At 44.3% G+C, this 18478-nt stretch overlaps 6 protein-coding genes across 6 annotated transcripts; 2 read left to right on the top strand and 4 right to left on the bottom strand.

Annotated features, from left to right (window-relative positions):
- Window positions 1–3053: 3053 nt before the first annotated feature.
- EDB93DRAFT_1253787 (uncharacterized protein) lies at window positions 3054–4400 on the bottom strand (the record flags this gene model as incomplete). The annotated part of the gene is made up of 8 exons (XM_041453515.1): window positions 3054–3174; window positions 3226–3305; window positions 3360–3380; window positions 3433–3624; window positions 3673–3811; window positions 3860–4005; window positions 4106–4214; window positions 4273–4400. 8 exons carry the CDS (start codon window positions 4398–4400, stop codon window positions 3054–3056), a joined length of 936 nt encoding a protein of 311 aa, XP_041304173.1.
- A 1934-nt stretch (window positions 4401–6334) lies between these two features.
- On the bottom strand, window positions 6335–7222 carry EDB93DRAFT_1253786 (uncharacterized protein; the record flags this gene model as incomplete). The annotated part of the gene is made up of 4 exons (XM_041453514.1): window positions 6335–6660; window positions 6718–6805; window positions 6846–6984; window positions 7047–7222. The coding sequence occupies 4 exons, from the start codon at window positions 7220–7222 to the stop codon at window positions 6335–6337; spliced, it is 729 nt and encodes a 242-aa protein (XP_041304172.1).
- Window positions 7223–7377: 155 nt separating this feature from the next.
- Window positions 7378–8622, bottom strand: EDB93DRAFT_1253785 (uncharacterized protein; the record flags this gene model as incomplete). The annotated part of the gene is made up of 5 exons (XM_041453513.1): window positions 7378–7626; window positions 7677–8078; window positions 8128–8223; window positions 8283–8465; window positions 8515–8622. The coding sequence occupies 5 exons, from the start codon at window positions 8620–8622 to the stop codon at window positions 7378–7380; spliced, it is 1038 nt and encodes a 345-aa protein (XP_041304171.1).
- Window positions 8623–11048: 2426 nt separating this feature from the next.
- Window positions 11049–12164, bottom strand: EDB93DRAFT_1253784 (uncharacterized protein; the record flags this gene model as incomplete). Its single annotated transcript, XM_041453512.1, has 4 exons — window positions 11049–11088; window positions 11160–11521; window positions 11577–11835; window positions 11893–12164. 4 exons carry the CDS (start codon window positions 12162–12164, stop codon window positions 11049–11051), a joined length of 933 nt encoding a protein of 310 aa, XP_041304170.1.
- Window positions 12165–12775: 611 nt separating this feature from the next.
- EDB93DRAFT_1106720 (uncharacterized protein) lies at window positions 12776–13442 on the top strand (the record flags this gene model as incomplete). The annotated part of the gene is made up of 5 exons (XM_041447651.1): window positions 12776–12793; window positions 12824–12934; window positions 13029–13145; window positions 13190–13384; window positions 13407–13442. 5 exons carry the CDS (start codon window positions 12776–12778, stop codon window positions 13440–13442), a joined length of 477 nt encoding a protein of 158 aa, XP_041304169.1.
- Window positions 13443–16399: 2957 nt separating this feature from the next.
- Window positions 16400–17602, top strand: EDB93DRAFT_1106719 (uncharacterized protein; the record flags this gene model as incomplete). Its single annotated transcript, XM_041447650.1, has 3 exons — window positions 16400–16588; window positions 16628–17341; window positions 17396–17602. The coding sequence occupies 3 exons, from the start codon at window positions 16400–16402 to the stop codon at window positions 17600–17602; spliced, it is 1110 nt and encodes a 369-aa protein (XP_041304168.1).
- Between the last annotated feature and the right edge of the window lie 876 nt (window positions 17603–18478).

Here is an 18478-nt window from a genome sequence, read left to right as displayed (position 1 = left end):
TCCCACGGATGTCTGAAATTTACTTATTTTATTCTTACCTAGTTACTCGCATTACACAGGCTAGCTATAGCTTGGGTTTCACAACTCGAACTTGGCGCACGTCTGTTATGTCCCGCGTGTTCGATGAAAGGCTCGATGAAACTCAACGCGGCTTCTGATGATATTGACCGTACTGTCTAACCATACACAATTTATCATGTGTCTCAAATTGCTATCTATGCAACTACGACCTCTTGGTGCTCCCACCGGCCTGCATCAGTAGACTGGTGGAGAAATTAAAACCACATATATAACAATATATAACACCTAATCACAAGCATCAATACAATTATGGTATCGACCATCACATGGTCTTATTTGACCATTTAACGACACGTAGTGTTTCTGATTTTCCTACTCAAGCCTGCGATCAGGAAAAGATACTTGTATTGCTCAAATTGAAATTGAAAGGGAAGGTGGAGTCACAGCTAAGGATCAAAACAGAGGATGCACAATCACGACATGGGAGGCAAGGTGCAGAAACTCGAAGTTATGAATGAAATAAGGTATCCTCCAGAGATCAACAATGTGCTTGCCAAGTGAACAGTGGAAAAATGTAAGTGGAAAAGAGAAGAATTGACCTAGGGACTTAAAACCGCCATATCTGAGGCAGGGTTTGTGATTGGACAAGGACAATCATATCGCTCAAATTGAACTTGAAAGGAAAGACGGAGGTCACAGCTAAGGATCAGGACAGAGGACTCACAATCGTGACATGGGAGGTAAGGCACAGAAACTTGAAGTTATGAATAAAATAAGGTATCCTCCAGAGATCAATAATGTGCTTGCCGAGCGAACAGTGGAAAAATGTGGGTGGAAAAGAGAAGAATCAACCTAGAGACTTAAAACTGCCATATCTGAGGCAGGGTTTGTGATTGGACAAAGACAATCATATCGCTCGAATTGAAACTGAAAGGAAAGGTGGAGGTCACAGCTAAGGATCAGGACAGAGGACTCACAATTGCAACATGGGAGGTAAGGCATAGAAACTCGAAGTTATGAATGAAATAAGGTATTCTCCAGAGAACATCAGTGAATAATTTCATGTCCTGTAAAGCTAAGGACCAGGCCAGATGGCTCACTGCCACCATGTTGGAGGTTAGGTTAACAATCTTGAAGCTGTGAATGAAATATAGCATCTTCCAGAGGACAACTATGTGGGCACCGAGTAAGCAATGAAGCATTATATGTGCTGCTGTGAATTTTGATGCCACCTGTGTTAGATGAGTAATGACTATCAAGCATATATCAGTTGGCAATTATGCAAAAATATTGTGCTGTTGCACTCCAACCAGCACGTGATCACCGAGTGAGCGAGAACCAATCTACATGCTGCCGTGACATTCACTTGACTGTTACAAGAACATCTAGACGCTTGGGCCCCTACTATTTTTCTCCTAATCCTCCTCGTATCAGCCCTTGCATCATACCCTTACCCCGACCTTACCCTTGTCATCCTCGTCATCCTCGCATTCCCTTTCGCCCTCTACCTGTCGCTTCAGCAAAGCCAGTACATTTGGCCGGATCCTTTCACTGACGAAGCATACCCATGCTCCGTTTCACCACCTGACTGATCCTGCGGACAGTCCCCTTGCTTTACCGTCCGGACGGTAACCTATGATAGGATGCACGACGCATCCCCTTTGCCCTGCTCCCTTTTATGATCTCTGACTCAGTGCGCAGTCGCACATGCGACTTATACTTAGATCCGCAGCTGCACGATCGTGCCCCTCACGTTCTACCTAAACCGAATGTGCCTTCCTGTTATGGTCTTACCCTTTACCGATTGCCTCTCCCGGTAGTACGAGTTATCATCCACTAATATGTCCCCCGTCCTCTATATAAACTCGCTACCATGTACTATATTCCTTAACTTGAATCTACTTGGTTCTTGACCTCCTACTCTCACCAGAGTGATCCTTCTGCCTCGCCAGCAGTCTATATTCTATCCTCTTATCTGCTCTTCGCGGATAAGCCTATAGTCTCGACCTTTACTCATCGACTTCGTCAACGAGCAAAGTCCCTGTTAACTAGTCGGACTTCTGTCCTTCTAATTAACGACGATCCTTACGATTAACCTTCGGGTGTCGTAAGCCTAGGCCGATATAGCTTATCGTCTCGCACCCGCGTGACATAAGCTACCCGATTTGGATATAGGCGTTAAATCGTACTTGCCGAAGACACGCCAAGTACGACCCCTAACCTTGGGCTAGCCCAAGGACGTCCACAGACCGTTGACGACACAAGCTCTGTTTGAGCGTCGCCAACAGATACCATCCAAGTCGTAACAAAGACCTTCTGTGTTTATCCAATGACTCGCAGTTGCATTCCACTTTGGATACTAAAACAAGAACTTGTAATCTCACACACATGCCTCATCTTTATGATGTGGTCCCTTACCTCCAGCCTCAACAACAGTGGGCCATGCATTACTCCAGTACCATACTTACTGCTCAATAAACATAATTTATATTGTTCCATGGATTAGGACAACCACCCATCTTTACCTACTGAAAAGATAATTTTTTTCGCAGGCATTTGGACCTCTTTGATTTAAGTTCTCGTGTTTGCAACTATGTTATCATTGGCCAAGATCATTGATTTGCAACAGGCTCTCTAAACTGGAAAGAAATGTTGTAGAAAGCCTAAAATATACATTATAATTTGACTATCTTGAGTATCATGAATTGTGTTCATCTCGCAGACCTAGAGCTTGAATAGTGCTGTTCATGTGAATGCTAGAAAGTTCACAGATAACCATGATCTCGTCATTCGTCCTAAAATTCACTTGTCAAACACAAGCGGACAGATGCACAAACCAGATCTTTAATTTTGTGACTGATGTAAGGACTATAATATGTGGGGTATAGCCATGGTTTAGATGTATTTGAGAATAGTCAGCAGATTCATTGGAATGTCCGAGTTTCAGACTGATTGATAATTATCAAGCCATGGGAGATAATTAATTGTGAATCAAAAGTAAATATTTGTATGGAGCTAGTAATAACGGTGCCCTAAGACGAATCAAAAGCAGCATCATCTCTTTGTGCCCTCTGCCTTGCAAGAGCATTGACAGACATGTTGGCTTTTGCCATGTTGGTGAGGTCATTGCAGTTGTTCCATCCAAAGACCTTTCTAAATGATAATCTCAGGTGAGGCTTACAATGGGGAGTATACATGACACACCTAGTCCACCATTCCATGAGTACATCAACCCTGTGTTTTGCTATTCGACCAGGAGGCTTTTCGAAGAAGTCCACGATGGTCTGCCAGAATTGTTCATAGTTGAAGTCACCATCAATGGATCACCATGATGTGACAGATGAAAGTGCAAATCGAACCTGTCATGAGGTCGTTATTAATCATCAGACTCGCCAAAATAATGAGACTTACTTGGCAGGCAATGTATGTGATTGAACGAGGAGTGACTTTTTTCATCTTGATGATCTGTGCAACATGTTTCTTGACTTTGATTCCGAAGGCAGACTTACTAGCATGTCTGTTGTTCCGGATGACATCTATGCCATCATTATCCCCTTCAACATCCTTTGCTGAGGAAGGTGATGTGAACACAGCTTTGTACACCTGACAAAATTGGTGAGTCTGAGATAACAATGATCAGGTTACACACACCTGAAGCAGAAGTTTGCTTTTGAAAAGACCATCCTCTAGGTCATTTTGATTGGCGGTGTACTTATCATACAGGAAAGCCAGAAAGGAGAGATCAGTCACGATATAGCCATCTGAGTGATCTCGAATTCCTGTCCTTATGCTAACAAATAATGAGTGATTGTCCTGACATTCTGAGTGCACTACTTACGCGGGATTGTTCCAATCAAGCTTGGCTGGGCAAATTAGCCTTCCGCATGCATCATTGGTGAACCCATGAGAATGTTTATTGTCAGTGTCAACCAGAGGATTGGGCTTGAGTTCATGGTTAACCCATTCGGCGACAAGAGCTTTGAGCTTTGAGGTATCATCACCTCAAGCATCATCGGCCCCCTGCTGAAGCTAAACAAAGACTCAGAACAACCAAGCTAAGCAATGACATACTAAGAAAGCTAACCAGTTTCAACATCTGTGAGTATTTGTCATAGTCCATCTCCGTAGTCTTCAAAGGAAGCCATGGCAAAGCAGTCATGAGGGCAACATACCCTACTTGGTGCTGGTCTTGACTAAATAAAAAGGCAGGTGAGTTTCATTACTGGGAGTTTCCAAAGGTGAAGGACTTACTCGAGGCTTGATTCTGCATTATCGTCAATTTCATACCTTCTGTCATTTTCGGTGATAAGGTCTTCAATGGTATCAAATAGAGTAACAATATGTCTGATTGCTCTTCCTTGCGCCACATAGTAGTTCATTTGCCTCACAGATAGTGAGCAATGCCAACTCTATACATGGAATAATAGACTTACTTTTCTTTGACTGCGCGCCCTGATTCAAGAGTTACGAGTTTCTCCTCCAGTTGTGCAATTCACCGCCTCTGTCGAGCCTGTACTAGATGTGCTGCCTGGGATTCTTGATCATCCTGCAGCTGGTCCTCAACTTGCGGCATTCTGCCTTCGTCCTGGATGTGCGACTCTGAGAAGCTGCCCTCATGTGACATGGAGACAGATATAATAGATAAAATGGTTGGTATAAATATAGAGGAGAGTTGCTCAATGCTAAAGGAGGGAGGGAAGAAGCGGGACAAGGGATACAGCTAGCCAGCTCCCTTATTATATGGTAGACTTAAAAAAGCCGTGTTGCCTATTGGGGAGAACATTAAGCACCGTAATGTACACACCATGACTATGAGGGCTCACCTAAATAGATGTCTATTTAGGAAAACTATCAACATTAGCGCGCAAGTACTCCGTAAAGCTACCCTGTGTTGGCGAAGATACAGAACTGACAAGGGTCATCACATAGGTTGCAAGAAGATAGCAAAGAGTGTAGACGCACTGAATGCCAGTTGCTTTGTGCATACTACTTGTGAATGTACAGGTCAGTTGTACTAAGCTAGAATATATATCCAAATATCGAACCTGCAAGACATGACAATCCAGAGGATATCATAGTACATGAGTCAGAATCGACACGGCCCTTTAATGGCTTGGAGCAACACTATAACAGATGTACCCAAACAACTAAGCAGGGAAGTCAGTTACAACCAGATTAATATGAAGAGATTCACATAGTAGATGCCCTTACCGTGAAGTATGAGGTATAGGGATCATCTACTATCAGTCCGCTGTCTGTATATGATGGATGCATTAACCTACTAGGTATGCAACAGTCAAGCCAATGAGCGCGAACTGGCATTTTGAAAGGATGGCTGTAAAGGATAGATTGCAAACAAGATTCTCAAAAAAGACTGACATGACAGCATACTCAGTACCTGAATAAGAGGCTTCAATGGTAGTACTTACCAACCACTCGGTTGACAGTAATACCCCACCAGTAAATTGCTCTGTTTAATGCAGCGATGGGGGAGACCTATAAGTTGCGTGTCAATGAGGGGTGAGAAGTGCTTGACACAAACACTCAACTTCCTACCATAAGATTACTCTGAACAGAACAAGATATTGGAGCACGATCCTGCAGGTAGGCATAAAAAGTAAGCCATGATCTGATGGTACTGAGGCTGTCAGCACCTACATAATGAAATCACCAAAACTAGTACAAGACCGCCAAGGACCTTAACGATTCCAAGGTTCGAAACTGTCAGACCTGCAGAACCACCACTAGTGAGTAAAAGATGTCACAGAAGGACAACATAACACCAGAAAGAATTTAGTACTAATAGCAAGAATAAGAGGTTAGACCATACATGCGTGTACTTGCTGCTTACTGCTCTCAGGCTGAGGGAGGTCTTGTCCAAGCTACAACCGCATGTGCTTGGATACAGCTTGCTCGACTAGAGCAACAGCAACTTCAGCTGATGTGAGATGCAATGCAGTTACCATACCTGAAGTTGTACATCGGTTCACACAATACAGTGAAAAACTCCTTCTGCTCCTTCGACTCCAGGCATATGTAAGCTGTCCAGCCGGTCTGACATAGCATGTTGAAAACAGTGAAGGAGAAGTGCTTGATGTAGTCTGACTAGACTTCGCAATTGTTGAATTCAAGGCTACAGCGGCCTGAAAATGGTGGTCCATGTGACAACTAATAATGACCCAGTGAGCAACTTTAAGTGGTAAGTTATTCATGCAAATGGCTGATATTTTCTATGTATGTAAGGACGGACGATTTTGAATTCGTGGATTTATAGTAAAAGGCGTGTAGTTCAAACTGTCTATCTGACTTGAGACTAGAAAGAGAGATCATTAAGCATGTCACCAAATTCATCACCATACTCTTCACCCTCGTCTGGCAGCTCACCATCGCTAGGCTCTAAGTCACTGTCATCACATTCTTCATCGCCCTCGTCATCGCTACCCCCTTGTCCATCGTCATGTTTGTAATGATCCTCACCATCACCGGTCTCTTCATCATCAGCATGCTCCTGGTCACTGTTGTTCACAACATGGTTGGCCATCAGATCGGAACCAAGGCAATCTCTAGTGATTTTCCGCAGCATGGTGGAATGCCCAATGCCAAGGTGAATAGCGCATGAACATGCCTCGGTCGACGAATCTAGCTTGAAGTTTGAGGCTTGATGTGCACAGAAAGAGGTAATACACTTGTACTTACATCCCAATGTAATATTCTTCTCAATCCTCCAGCTGCCCCCCAGGGCGTGCCAACGACTCTCCCTGGCAAAGTGAGCTGACACCACGTCCTGAGGCAAATGCAGGAATTAAGTGTGCCCCTCAAATTACCTGTCCTGGGTCAAGGAACCTGAAAGTGTCCCGATCTGACTCCTCCACAATTGCCACCTTTGGAAGACGAGTATGTTTGGTGCCAGACTTATAGCCCCATAAGCCAGCCAGCCATCTAACCCAAAGAACTGCTGCTTCACTGGTCAACCCCCATCATTGAGCCATGCATCCATGTGGTATATACCCAATACATGGGCATACCAGTAAGGGTGACTAGGCCTTGTCTCCCCAGAAAGCACCATGATGTCCCCATGAGTTCTTGGGTTAATGGTGTCATACTTGCGCTGTAAGTCGTAGGTTATGTAGTATACTTGCATAGTTTGAACCGAGTAGATTGTATTGTTTGGAATAATGACCAAGTTGCATTCCTCGTCCATGAAGGTGTGATCACAATAGCTGATTTCCAGCTCCCGCAGCCTGTATAGGATATGGTCCCTTAATTTTGGTATAAATCCTAATAACGAGTAAATTATCATGTGCCTCCAAAATACAACAATACTTCTACCTTGAGGGCTGGATCACCATTATGTGATCAGAGAAATGTAAATAGGTCGACTGGGTTGTTCTGAGTAGTTGCAATATGGTGATGCTTCAAGTCATCATTGGACGCCAATGGGGGGGAACTATGGGCCGGCTGTTGACTACTAGAGAGTAAATCTCCAACCTCTCTTGCCTGCCATAGTACATGGCGCCGATGCTCGTGCTTGGCCAACTGTGCTGGGGTATCTAATTTGTTAGTTAGCAGATAAAATGCCTTTAGCGTTCTGTGAGCAAGCTCTCCCTAGCCAAACATAACTTCAGGTGTGCGGGATGAAAGTGTACAGTACATACAATCTGAGTAGTGAAGGAATCTGTTGTCCCATAGAGCCTGATGGTTCTCACATAGTCTCCCATTGCGTGAAACTTATAGGTACTTAAATTGAATTTCTTCGTCCTTGGCCCATTGGATTCCAGAAGAGAACCATTTGTTTCCGGGTGTTGAGCAGCTTTTCGCTGGCAAGCTGCTTTCTCCTTAGGTAGTTCAATGGCGTTGAAGGTGGCACAGAAAGACGCTTGAAACTTCCGTAACTTCTGCAACAGCTTCTTGAATGTTTCTTCGAGAAAATTGACTGTAGACTCTGAGTGAAGCCTGAGCTTGGCAAGAGCATGCCATTGCGCAAATTGATACAACAGAGACTGCACCATTGCATCATGTTTATCGGGGAACAACCCTTCAAAGACTGGAATGGCGCACTAATGACAGGCTGTCAGTGGGTCGAATGCAGAAAACAGGTAGCACAACCTGTAAGATATCTTCAAAATCATGAGATGCCAATCTTTTCATCTCAGACGTATTATTTGAAAATCTACGAATGATGCCATTGCCAAAGGTTGGGACCTGTCAAAACCTAGAGTAGGATGGAGTTGTGTGAACCAAGGAACGTCACCCTTTATGACCTCCTCATACCTGCTATCCAGGGCTGCGACGAGCTCACTACCCTGAGGAAGGGCATACAAAAGCCTGATAAGATGTGTGAACAAAGCCTTCCAGGTACCCAGTTCGTACTCGTGCATGAAGTCGACAACGAGCATGCAAAATGGATTGAGGCCTAGAGATCCAAGCTTGTCCACAAACTGGTTCTGCAAGTAGACAGTGTGAGCTTATCATGAATGGTAAAATAACACTTACCAGAGTAGGTATCCATGAGCCCTCTCCAAGGGCGTGTTCTACCTTCGCACCGTCTACCGTGTTTCCTCCAGTATATATAAATTCATGAGCCCTGACAACATTGGCCATGACATACACTCGAAGGCTGTTCATGCGACTTCACATGTCCCTTGCAAGTCCAAGAAAAATAAATGAGCTTTTTGGTGTCAGGCAGCGAGGACACAGACATAAGCCCATGTCCTTAATAGTTGCAATTAAGACCCTGCAAATCAATGAGTGATTCAATGTTCTTCAGAAGGTCTATGGATGGATGTACTTCTCGGGATAATCAGCAGAGTACATGAAAATGCAGGAAAGACCCTCCATACCACCCTGTCAGCGCATTTCAGAACAATACCATGGTGGTATGCAGAAAGAAAATCTTCATCCAATAGGATCTCCCAGAAGGAATGAAACAGTTCTCTGCGGCAGTGGGCATGAAGAGACGCCATGCCCATCTTCAATATGCGAGATAGACCACTGAAAATATCTTTGATACTATCGGGAAGCTGCCATTGCATTGTCAACAACAGTAGACATGCCAGAGGAGTACTTACTGAGGGTAAAAACCCCACCAGGTGGCATGCCCCTGATAAGGGTGATGATCATGTATATTTTGTGAGATTCCAAAAATATAGGTAGAGCAGCCAGGCCTTCACAGTCCCAAAGTTAGCTAAGTGGGTAGCATCGGAAAAAAGCATGAGACCCGCGATGACACGCTCCAGCAAACACCCAGGTTCCTTTGGTATCTGCTGAATGCTGTTCTGAGCTTCTAACCAGGCATCGGAAGTGTACAGTTCATCATAAATCCGCTCTTGATGGCCATCTAAAGAATCTTTCCATATACATTGGAAAGGAAAGAGATGGAATGCCCCCGCCTGTACATCTGCAAACACCACACAGATGACTTCAACAAGAGGGCGATAATAGAATCCGGGAATGTTATAAGACTGAGGGTCATCCTCCTTTGATTCATTGGAATGTCGATTGTGACACTAGTCTGGACCCAGTCATCTGGAAAAGTAATCCCACTTCTGTTCTCACCCTTCTCTAGTTTTCGTAAGCTTTGTCTCACTGAGAAGTTCTTGAGGTCTTTATGATCAAAATCTTCTGCCATCAGGACATCTTTGACCAGATGAGAGACCTTTGTTTCGGATAACATGGTACTGCCCTCATTCATCCAGGACACAAGTCAATAGATAGTCATGTTAGCGAAGGGGTAAGGCAGCGTGAAAACATTTGATGAGGGATCAGCTCCATGGGTAACTGTAGGAGACATTCTTGCCAGTAGCAAAGAAGGAATGAATTTATCTGGCTCAAAAGAAGGGCAATGAGGGTAGAACCAGCATAGTCCAAATGAGTTGAAGCTAGTCTGAAGTGTATCCCTTAGCATTAAGAGAATGTGTCAGATTCTAGATTGGGTGGGTAGTGAAGCCATTCGCACTGATGGGATGTCAGTACTATCGGAATAGTTAAGATTGTCATACGAAGGCTCGATGCAATCAAGAGACCTTGGAATATGTCTCATTGGGGATACATGTTCCTCTGAAAGGTTCAAGCAATTTATATGAAAAAAATATCAAAGACGATAAGAACACAAACCTGGATCCTCCTGATCATAGTCCAACACAATTCCAGATATACTTGCCATCTCAACATCAATTTTTCGCTGCTCCGAGTCGAGGGTGTGTTGTGGGTCAGCAAGATTAGACTCTCTGGCACTGGTACACGATCCACTAGCCATAGAGATTGCCCCAATGAGGCCGCAAGGTACAATAGGTTTCAGACTTGATTGGTTCCTCACATGTCAGACAGTTGAAATTCTCTAATGGTCATAACTTTAGTATATTTCGAAGTAGGCAGTTCAACTTTACTGTAACTCACTGAGCCGCTTGCTGAAGGGGTTAGAGCCAAATGATTATTGGATAGAAGTGCCACTTTTGCGCGCTTTTGTCTCTTCCGAGTCGCAAGACTGCTTGCTCTCTTGTAAAAACGGCAGGTTTCGTGATGCCTGCTGAGTCCATGACTGTCTGTTGGCCTTTCCCAGGAGCATCCTGGAGAGTTGCAAGACACCATGAGAAAAAGCAAGAAAAGTCCAATACAACTTGCAACGAGGTGTATGGCAGTTGGCTAGCACATGTAGTATGTCTGCAAGAAATTAACAAGTTTCGCCAAAGCGGCTATCGTAGTGGTGGTACTACTTACTTTTGTTGGGAGTCACTGTCACTAGTAGTACTAGCAATAGTTACAGTTGTCTTATCATAGCATTGGTGTGTGTAAAAAAACATCATTGTGACTAGTAAGGGGTACTATCACATAATCGATCGTGGTATCATAGTACAATGTTGTTTCAACATACATTGATTGGGCAGGCATCGACAAAACCAATACAAAACTGATACATGGTCAAATTTCCAAGAAGACAGACATTCAACATGTGAACATGCGAGGTAGACCTGAGGCATATTTGTACATAGTAGTACCAAGAACAAGTGCCAGTATATCCACCATGATTCCTACATAAACACAAGAAATTCGAATGAAGGGCAATAATGTCTGGAGATATGGTAAGTAGGAGGATCATTATCAGGAAAAGCCGTACAGACTAATTATCCACAAACTGTTACTGCATTGCAGAACAATCAGTGAGCATGACAAGTTCAGCATCAGCCAGAAGGAAAGATCTCTTGTCATTGTTGCAGGTTGCAGCAGCATATTCAGCATGTGTAGCGGTAGCATGCATTGTCTGTTGTTGAACAAGAACATCCAATAGCCAACGCGACACTCGCTCTGCCATGATGAACTCTGTTTCAGATTCATCACACAAGGAGCAAAGGAGGGTGTGCAGCCTTTGGACCTCCGTGACCTCCCAGCGTGCGGTATACCAGCGCATGCGTTTGCATTCTCGAACAGCTTCCTTGTAATGAACAGCACAGTGAACAGAGTTCAGGCTGAGCCGTTCTATGTGACTACGGTAGATATCCTGAACCTATAAATGACACCTGTGTTAGTATCTGTGGTATATTGTTCAAAACATGGCTTACCCTTTGGCTGATCTTCTCCAATGATTGCTCGTCATTGACGGGTCTACCTAAAAATTTGTCGAAATAATGTTGGTCATCCAAAGAGGTGATCATGGGATAAATAGAGAAAGTGTTGGTATCTTCAATCTTGAGAGAACGACTTGGAGTCGGTGATCCTACCCCAGAAGAGGGCTTAGCAACATGACATGCGCTGTGGGATTGCTTGGATTGAGGTGTCATCAGGAAGTTATTGTCCTCTCCATCTGAGGCATTGGTGCTACTGGCAGCCACTGTCATCTCTTATAAGTCTATTCAACAGTGACATATGATAAGTTACCAATACCTGATGCTAATAACTGATGGTGGAGAACTCGGAGGAGAGTTTGAATAGAGGCTAGAAGCACCACTTGGAACATCACTGTTGATATTGGGACTGCCAGCCTGAGATGTATGACGGCCAACCTGGTTGACTTGTTGACTCAGAGGTGAGGATGCAAAGGATGGAATGTTATGTTCAGAATTATCACCTATGCCACAGCTGAAGCAGGATGGAGGCTTAGCCTCGACTTCATCACTATCATGAAAGGATGCTAATTCGAAGTGCGACATGTTCAATAGCGGGATTGTAAGGTATTTTGATTTTTGGTCTGTAAATTGACTGGTAAATAAGTCTTCAGAGTTTGAAAGGAACTTTGCTGAATGACTTGGTGCTTCGACTATTCACATGTACACTGGCAGTGTTTGCCAGACCCCTCGGACAATGATAGACTGCTAGCTCAAAAACTCGTCAGCCAGTTGCCTGAGGAGGAAATATATTAATAGAGCAAACTCAGTACATACCAAAAATGGAAATCAATACTATGTGTTGCTAAAAAAAAAAAGAACTGATTGGATATTCGCCAAATGGATCTTGCTGGCCGTAGTACAGCCCTATACCTCCCAGTGAACCTGACTGCGCACATACACATGTCACAGGTTGGACCCAGGACCTACATGCTGTCATCCTCTATATTGTACGTCACCAGTGAAACACTCAACTATCATATAGATTTGGAGCTCACCGATTACCAGCCCCGACCCAGCCACTTCCTAACAACTGCCTGATGACTTGGACGGTGACATGTTTAAATATGACCGTGAGCATCATGCAGCTGACAGTCATAATGAAGTGGCAGCAACTCTAACCACTCCCTCTTGGGTCAATCAGGATACAATTGTGCATGTCCGAGTCCAAGTCGGTGTGTTTGAATATTCTACTACATCCATAGTGCTTCAAGTTGGTCCCACTAGTAGTACTGGTTCTCCAAGTCAGGCTGCCAGTGGTACTAGTACTAGTAGTACTGACTCGGACAGGTCGTGCTCGGAGCTCCTGGATCCTAGTGAGTATCAAAAAGTACTAGTAGTAAGTGGCCACTCGCCAGTTCCTTCACTCGCTGTAACATAGTACTCACATAGTACATGTCTCATTAGCAGTTACAGGAGAGTGTTGAAGTCATTGCGGCCACCTCTCGTTCAAGTTTGGAAGTTAAGGAAAATGAAGGAGCTGCCACTGTCACAACTCCGAGTCCAAGTCTGACTTGGTGGAGGATGGTAGGTGCATTATAGCAGCCATGTATTTCACTGTACTGATTCAGAGAGATGATCAGAAAAATGATATGGTGGAAAGTCGCCAAGTCATACAAGCTCAGCTTGAAGCCTCTCGTACAGCAGCTGGTACTACTAGTACCTGTCAGATTCGCAAGAGGAAGAGGATTGACAGTGTCGATGCCAACTTGAAGCCGCTGTATTATTGTGATGCTGAAAAGCAGAACATATTGCTATCTCCCAGTGTGAGTCTGGATCGTACTCCAGCTATCAAGCCATCCGCAGGGAGAAAATGAGCACTGACTGGCAGACAGTTCTGATGTAGTCAAGTATGGCGAAGAACACTTAGTAAATAAAACACCTGCAGTGATTGAAGATAAGTAGTTGTTAGACTCAGACTATTCTGTATCCTATATTACATTTGCCACTGTCATAATCACCATCATAGTCAAGATGGGCTTGAAAGAGATGAATTTTAGTTGCAAAGAAAATTAGCAGAGAGACTTCCAGTCAGCGGTTATGGCCACATTATGACCAGTGCAGCTACGGTACAGTAATGCTTGTGATTAGGTGATACATTTTGTCTACGGATGGTCAAACTGGCGTAGTACATCAATCAGAATACCCCGAAAAATAATGGTTCACCATGACTGCATGATATCACGGTGGTACTAGTGGTTTATGGTTGGCAGTAGTACTATCCGCTAAATTTGGAGGCGCAACACTGAACACTCACAGATCAGTTCAGCGGTGGCCAGCCTTAATACTATCATAATCATAAGCTCATTACTTCCTACATATGAAACACAGGCTTTCATCAGTAAGCTGGCGGAGAAATTAGAATGAGATATGGCAAACAATATGATATATGGCATCTAGTAGTAGTCCTCACAATTATCAACACAATCCTGTTATCTTGGCCATTTTAACGAAACAACTGAAATGACACTGGTACTACTAGTGTTCCTAATTTTCCTACAGAAGTCTGGCGAAAATGCGACTCATCACGATATCATTCAAATTGAAATTGAAACCAACCCCAGGCTAGTTTTGAGTTAGTCCTCGCACACTTGGCAGCATAATGATGATCATTGTCTGCAACAGGATGATGGCTTACTTGAGAATGCCAGGTGTTTTCAAAAGGAAGAACACCAAGATCACCTAACAATATTTAGAAGTAAGTCCACAGAAGAATGATAAAAAGCACGAACAGACTCGGATAGTGCATAGCATTTGACCTGGAGGATACAGGGACTGTGATGGTGAAACGTCAAAGTTGAAAGGGCAGGAGAGGAAGAGAAAAGAAGAACTGGTAAACAAACCACAATCAAACATATTAGGAAGCCGCTGCGCAAAGTCCTTTTAATGGGAAGAAAGGAACATATGTGAGTATTGAGAGAATGGGAGTTACCACGTACAGGAAGAGATCAGGCACATTTGCAGATGATTAGTTGATATAGCTCAGAACTGAGTGACATGCGACTCATGCTCCTAGTAGCACTAGCCTAGGGGGTGGCATGTCGAGCATTGGTTGAGCATGATGAGTTGTTTATTGATCCAAAGAAAGGACTTCCAAAACGTGTTTGGTTGCTTATATAAGATATGAGCCGATTCATAATCAACAACAGCCGCAGCTAGCCTAAGCCGATACTTTGATATTGAGTTTTGCTGGTATCTGCCAGGGCAGCTATGCTGCAACTTGAAAGCTCTCAGATGGGTATTCAACGTAAGATTCAGTCCTAAATGATTCTTTCTCACTATCTCTACTAGATCCGCTATGCACAACCGTTTTGCAGCAGTCTGACTTTAAGTCAGATGACATCTGAGTGCATGATAACTTGGAAGTTCCGCCGACTCTTCTGAGAGCCTCAGCTGGTCTCCCGTTCCTCGAACTCCAGCTCGTCAGACTGAATAAAGCACCAAGGTCGCACTAGCAAGTCATTTCCCATCAGCGCATGTGACCTAGTGTTAGTATCTTTACCAATAATTTTTCCCTTTCTTTTCTTTTCAGCCCGAATTTGCCAATGCAGCTTGAACACTACCGGAGCACACAGACACCTCTCCACAACCGTATCCAGGCCAGCCACCGGGATGGTGCGGGCTTGTATAGGACCACGCTGGTAGCTTTGGTGGTCTGCCTTCTGGTGATGCAGGGACTGGTATTGTATTCGACTGAATGGGCTTTCCTGAAGCGCGACCCCTGGAGGGCCCAGTCATTGAGGCAAGCACTGAACCTGAAGTGAGGACTGAGACAGATACACCTTCCTCAATTAGTGTTTCCATTGCATGTTCTAATGCTCCAGCAGATTGTGTTGTCTTGAGGTGCTGCGCATGCAGCTAGGACTGGCATCAATGATTTGCGAGGTAGATGCAGTAGTCTTCAGCTGAGCTGCTAAGTTAAGGTTACAGTGTGTCCTCAGCTGAAAATTTTCGCCTGGTAGATCTCATTTCTTTTGTTCATATGATGATGTGTGTACTGATCTTTCCCTAGCCGCATAAACCTCACCTGGAGGCACTGCAGCATCACTCTGATCACTGACCCTTCTAATCCAGATAATCATAGGACATATCGAGCCATGATGTACTCGGATCGGGGCAGACTCGGTCCTAGTAATGGCAAGACTTCAAGGCTGCAGTTGAGGGGTTATTGGGAAGGTTCTCAACTTGGAGTCACTTTGAGAACTTGGGGCAAAGTCTAGAATAATTTTGTCACCCTCCTTATCGAGGTTGTTAGTGACAGTGTGTACATACTTCGTAACACTTCTTCAAGTTGCCTGCTGCACGTGGAATTCAATTCTACGATATCCTTCCACCTCCTTGAGTTCTCAAGCCCAATTAGTATGCATATAGGGTTTGCTCCAACCCACGAGTCATATTATCGAAGTAGTTATCTTACGCGACATGAGGTGCGCCGACTAATTCAGACTCGTAAATTTCTGTATAAATTTGTCCAGTAGAACTTTCTGCCTTTGATTCAATTTGATGCTATGTGATGTTACCAAATGGAATGCATGTTTAAATCAACCAAAGCTGTGCCTTGAACCTTCAAAATGTACCGATACTAAAAGCCAAATTAGGTATGTTTGTTTTAGCGCCCATGCCTCGTTGTTTGGGAGTACGGTTAGAATTAGTCGAAGAATTCAATTCATCAAAACTTCTTCCTATCATGGACTCACAGACTTAATTCTTTGGTTGAGATGGTGCTAGTATAACTTGAAGGTTCCCAGCAGGATGTGGACTTCCTCGGCCTGCTGCCAGCAATGTACTCTGGTGTGGACGATCCTCAATTCAACTTCATTGATGCACAAACAGGCAAAACTTGTAGTAATATAGGCTACAGTACCCTTGGCTCTGACGATCAGCTGCAGCAGCCAGCACCGCTAGCATCTTTTTCCAGACACACCAGCTTTCCTGTCTCATTTCAACACCCCAACTTAAACTCAGTCACGGTAAGTGGTCAACTTCTACTAATATTTGTACTCAAAGAGGCCGATAAGCAGGATTTGGACTCAGATGCGGGGCGGGTAGTGGGCTATCCTCATCACTATATTCCTAGCTTCAGTGACCAGCCTCAGCTGGAGCTGCACCCCTCCGGAAATACTACTTCTGGTGAAGGGCCATCATCATCTCAGCTCAACACATTCCAATACCCCAACATCGATGCCTACCCCAACTACCATAATGACTATGGCCACCAGTATACCTCCGGAAATGATAGTCAGATGCCCCTCTCATACCCAAACATCAACATCCACATGAGCTATCATGAAGACTCACCACCAATATTTTCCAATGTGTCCTCTCTTCACCTCGCCCCCTTTGACTCACATGCAGACACCATGCTTCCAGACCCTAATGTAGATGCCCGCACCAGCTATTATGACTACTCCACTGGTGAAGACCTGCCAGCCGCTACTGCCTCCACATCATCACATTCCATCGCTTCATACTTCCCCAGCTTTTATGCCCCTTTCCAATCGGCTGATGGTGTTTCTACAATGCCAGACTCTGAGGATGTGATGCCACTTGGCCAGCCCTTACCTGTGGACAAGCCGTTGTCCTTCGATGCACCATGTCTCAAAGAGCCATTGTCTACTTCTGTCAGACCCTCAGGCTCTAGAAAACACTGTCAAGATTGTTTTATTGCATTTGATCCACGACACAAAAAGATAAGAGGTTGGGCGCCCGCCACTTCAGCTGAGGTAGGCACCTATACTTATTAACATTACAGCTAATGACGACTAATGGGCCTACAGGATATTTCAAATGTCAAACCATCTGCGCCACCCTCCCAGCCTCTCGTTGCTGGGTCCAAGCAACCCACATCTGAGCCACTGCCTGGGGTAGGACCTGTGGAGTATGATGAGAGTCATCCAATTCACAAATATATCATTCAGAAGGCGCTGGATATAATCATTACCACTGTCATCAACGGGAATCCTTTCTTGTCCAAGGAAGCATGAAAGCAACAAATACATGCAGTGTTAGGCAGTGCAACACGTTCCGTTGCAGATGTAGGTGAGGTAGTGCTTTCTCTTAAAACAACTGATGTTTCATTGTACTACATGAACAGATTCCGTGAACCGATGGACTTTGGATAATGAATTGGCGCTCTATAAACTCCTCTCGGCGCCATCAGTAAATATCATGGCTGTTTTCAGAAAATATGCTCAAATCCTCGTCCCGCATGGCTATGACCTACATCTTCCACTTATGTCCAATAACTCTGAGCTGAAGCACCAGTCACAAAGGTCAAAAACTCTCTTGAAGGAGCCTCTGTTCCCTCCCAGATTCATCTTTAAGAATGATGGAATGCTACCATTCGAAAATGATGTGCTCTTGTACTGCACAACTACAGTTGCCATGCTTTGTGTCTTGCTAGGGCTGAAGGGTGGGGGGGAACAAAAGTGTGGAATTTTCGGTCAAAGTATTCTGACCCCTGTTACGACTGGGATAGTTCTGCTGTCTATGGTCAAAGATAAACCAGTCAAGTAGACAGTTCGTCGAGCCTCCTAGTACAAGGAGGGTTCTGGTTCAAGGGTTCACACTAGACGAGCACGGCGGCCTCTGTCTAGGATCGGCGGCGAGTGGTTTTAGCACTTCTACCGCAATCAAGGGTTCAGGCTAAGGACAGTGAGTGACTGCCTCAGAATCAGGTATCAGGCTATAAGGGTGGAGACCTTATAGATCAGGATTCAAGGGGAAAACCCAGTAGATTAAGTTAAGGAATACAGCTATTGTACATGGGGTTTATATAGGTAAAGCGGAGCGGCACAGCCACGTCAAGAAAGGTAACACAGATAGGAAAAATAGTACAACCTATCAAGATAGCAAAGATA

This window comes from Suillus bovinus (genome assembly GCF_016758785.1).
Source record: "Suillus bovinus strain UH-Sbo-P2 chromosome Unknown EDB93scaffold_64, whole genome shotgun sequence".
NCBI lineage: Eukaryota > Fungi > Basidiomycota > Agaricomycetes > Boletales > Suillaceae > Suillus > Suillus bovinus.
This window is presented reverse-complemented; position numbering and strand designations above follow the sequence as displayed.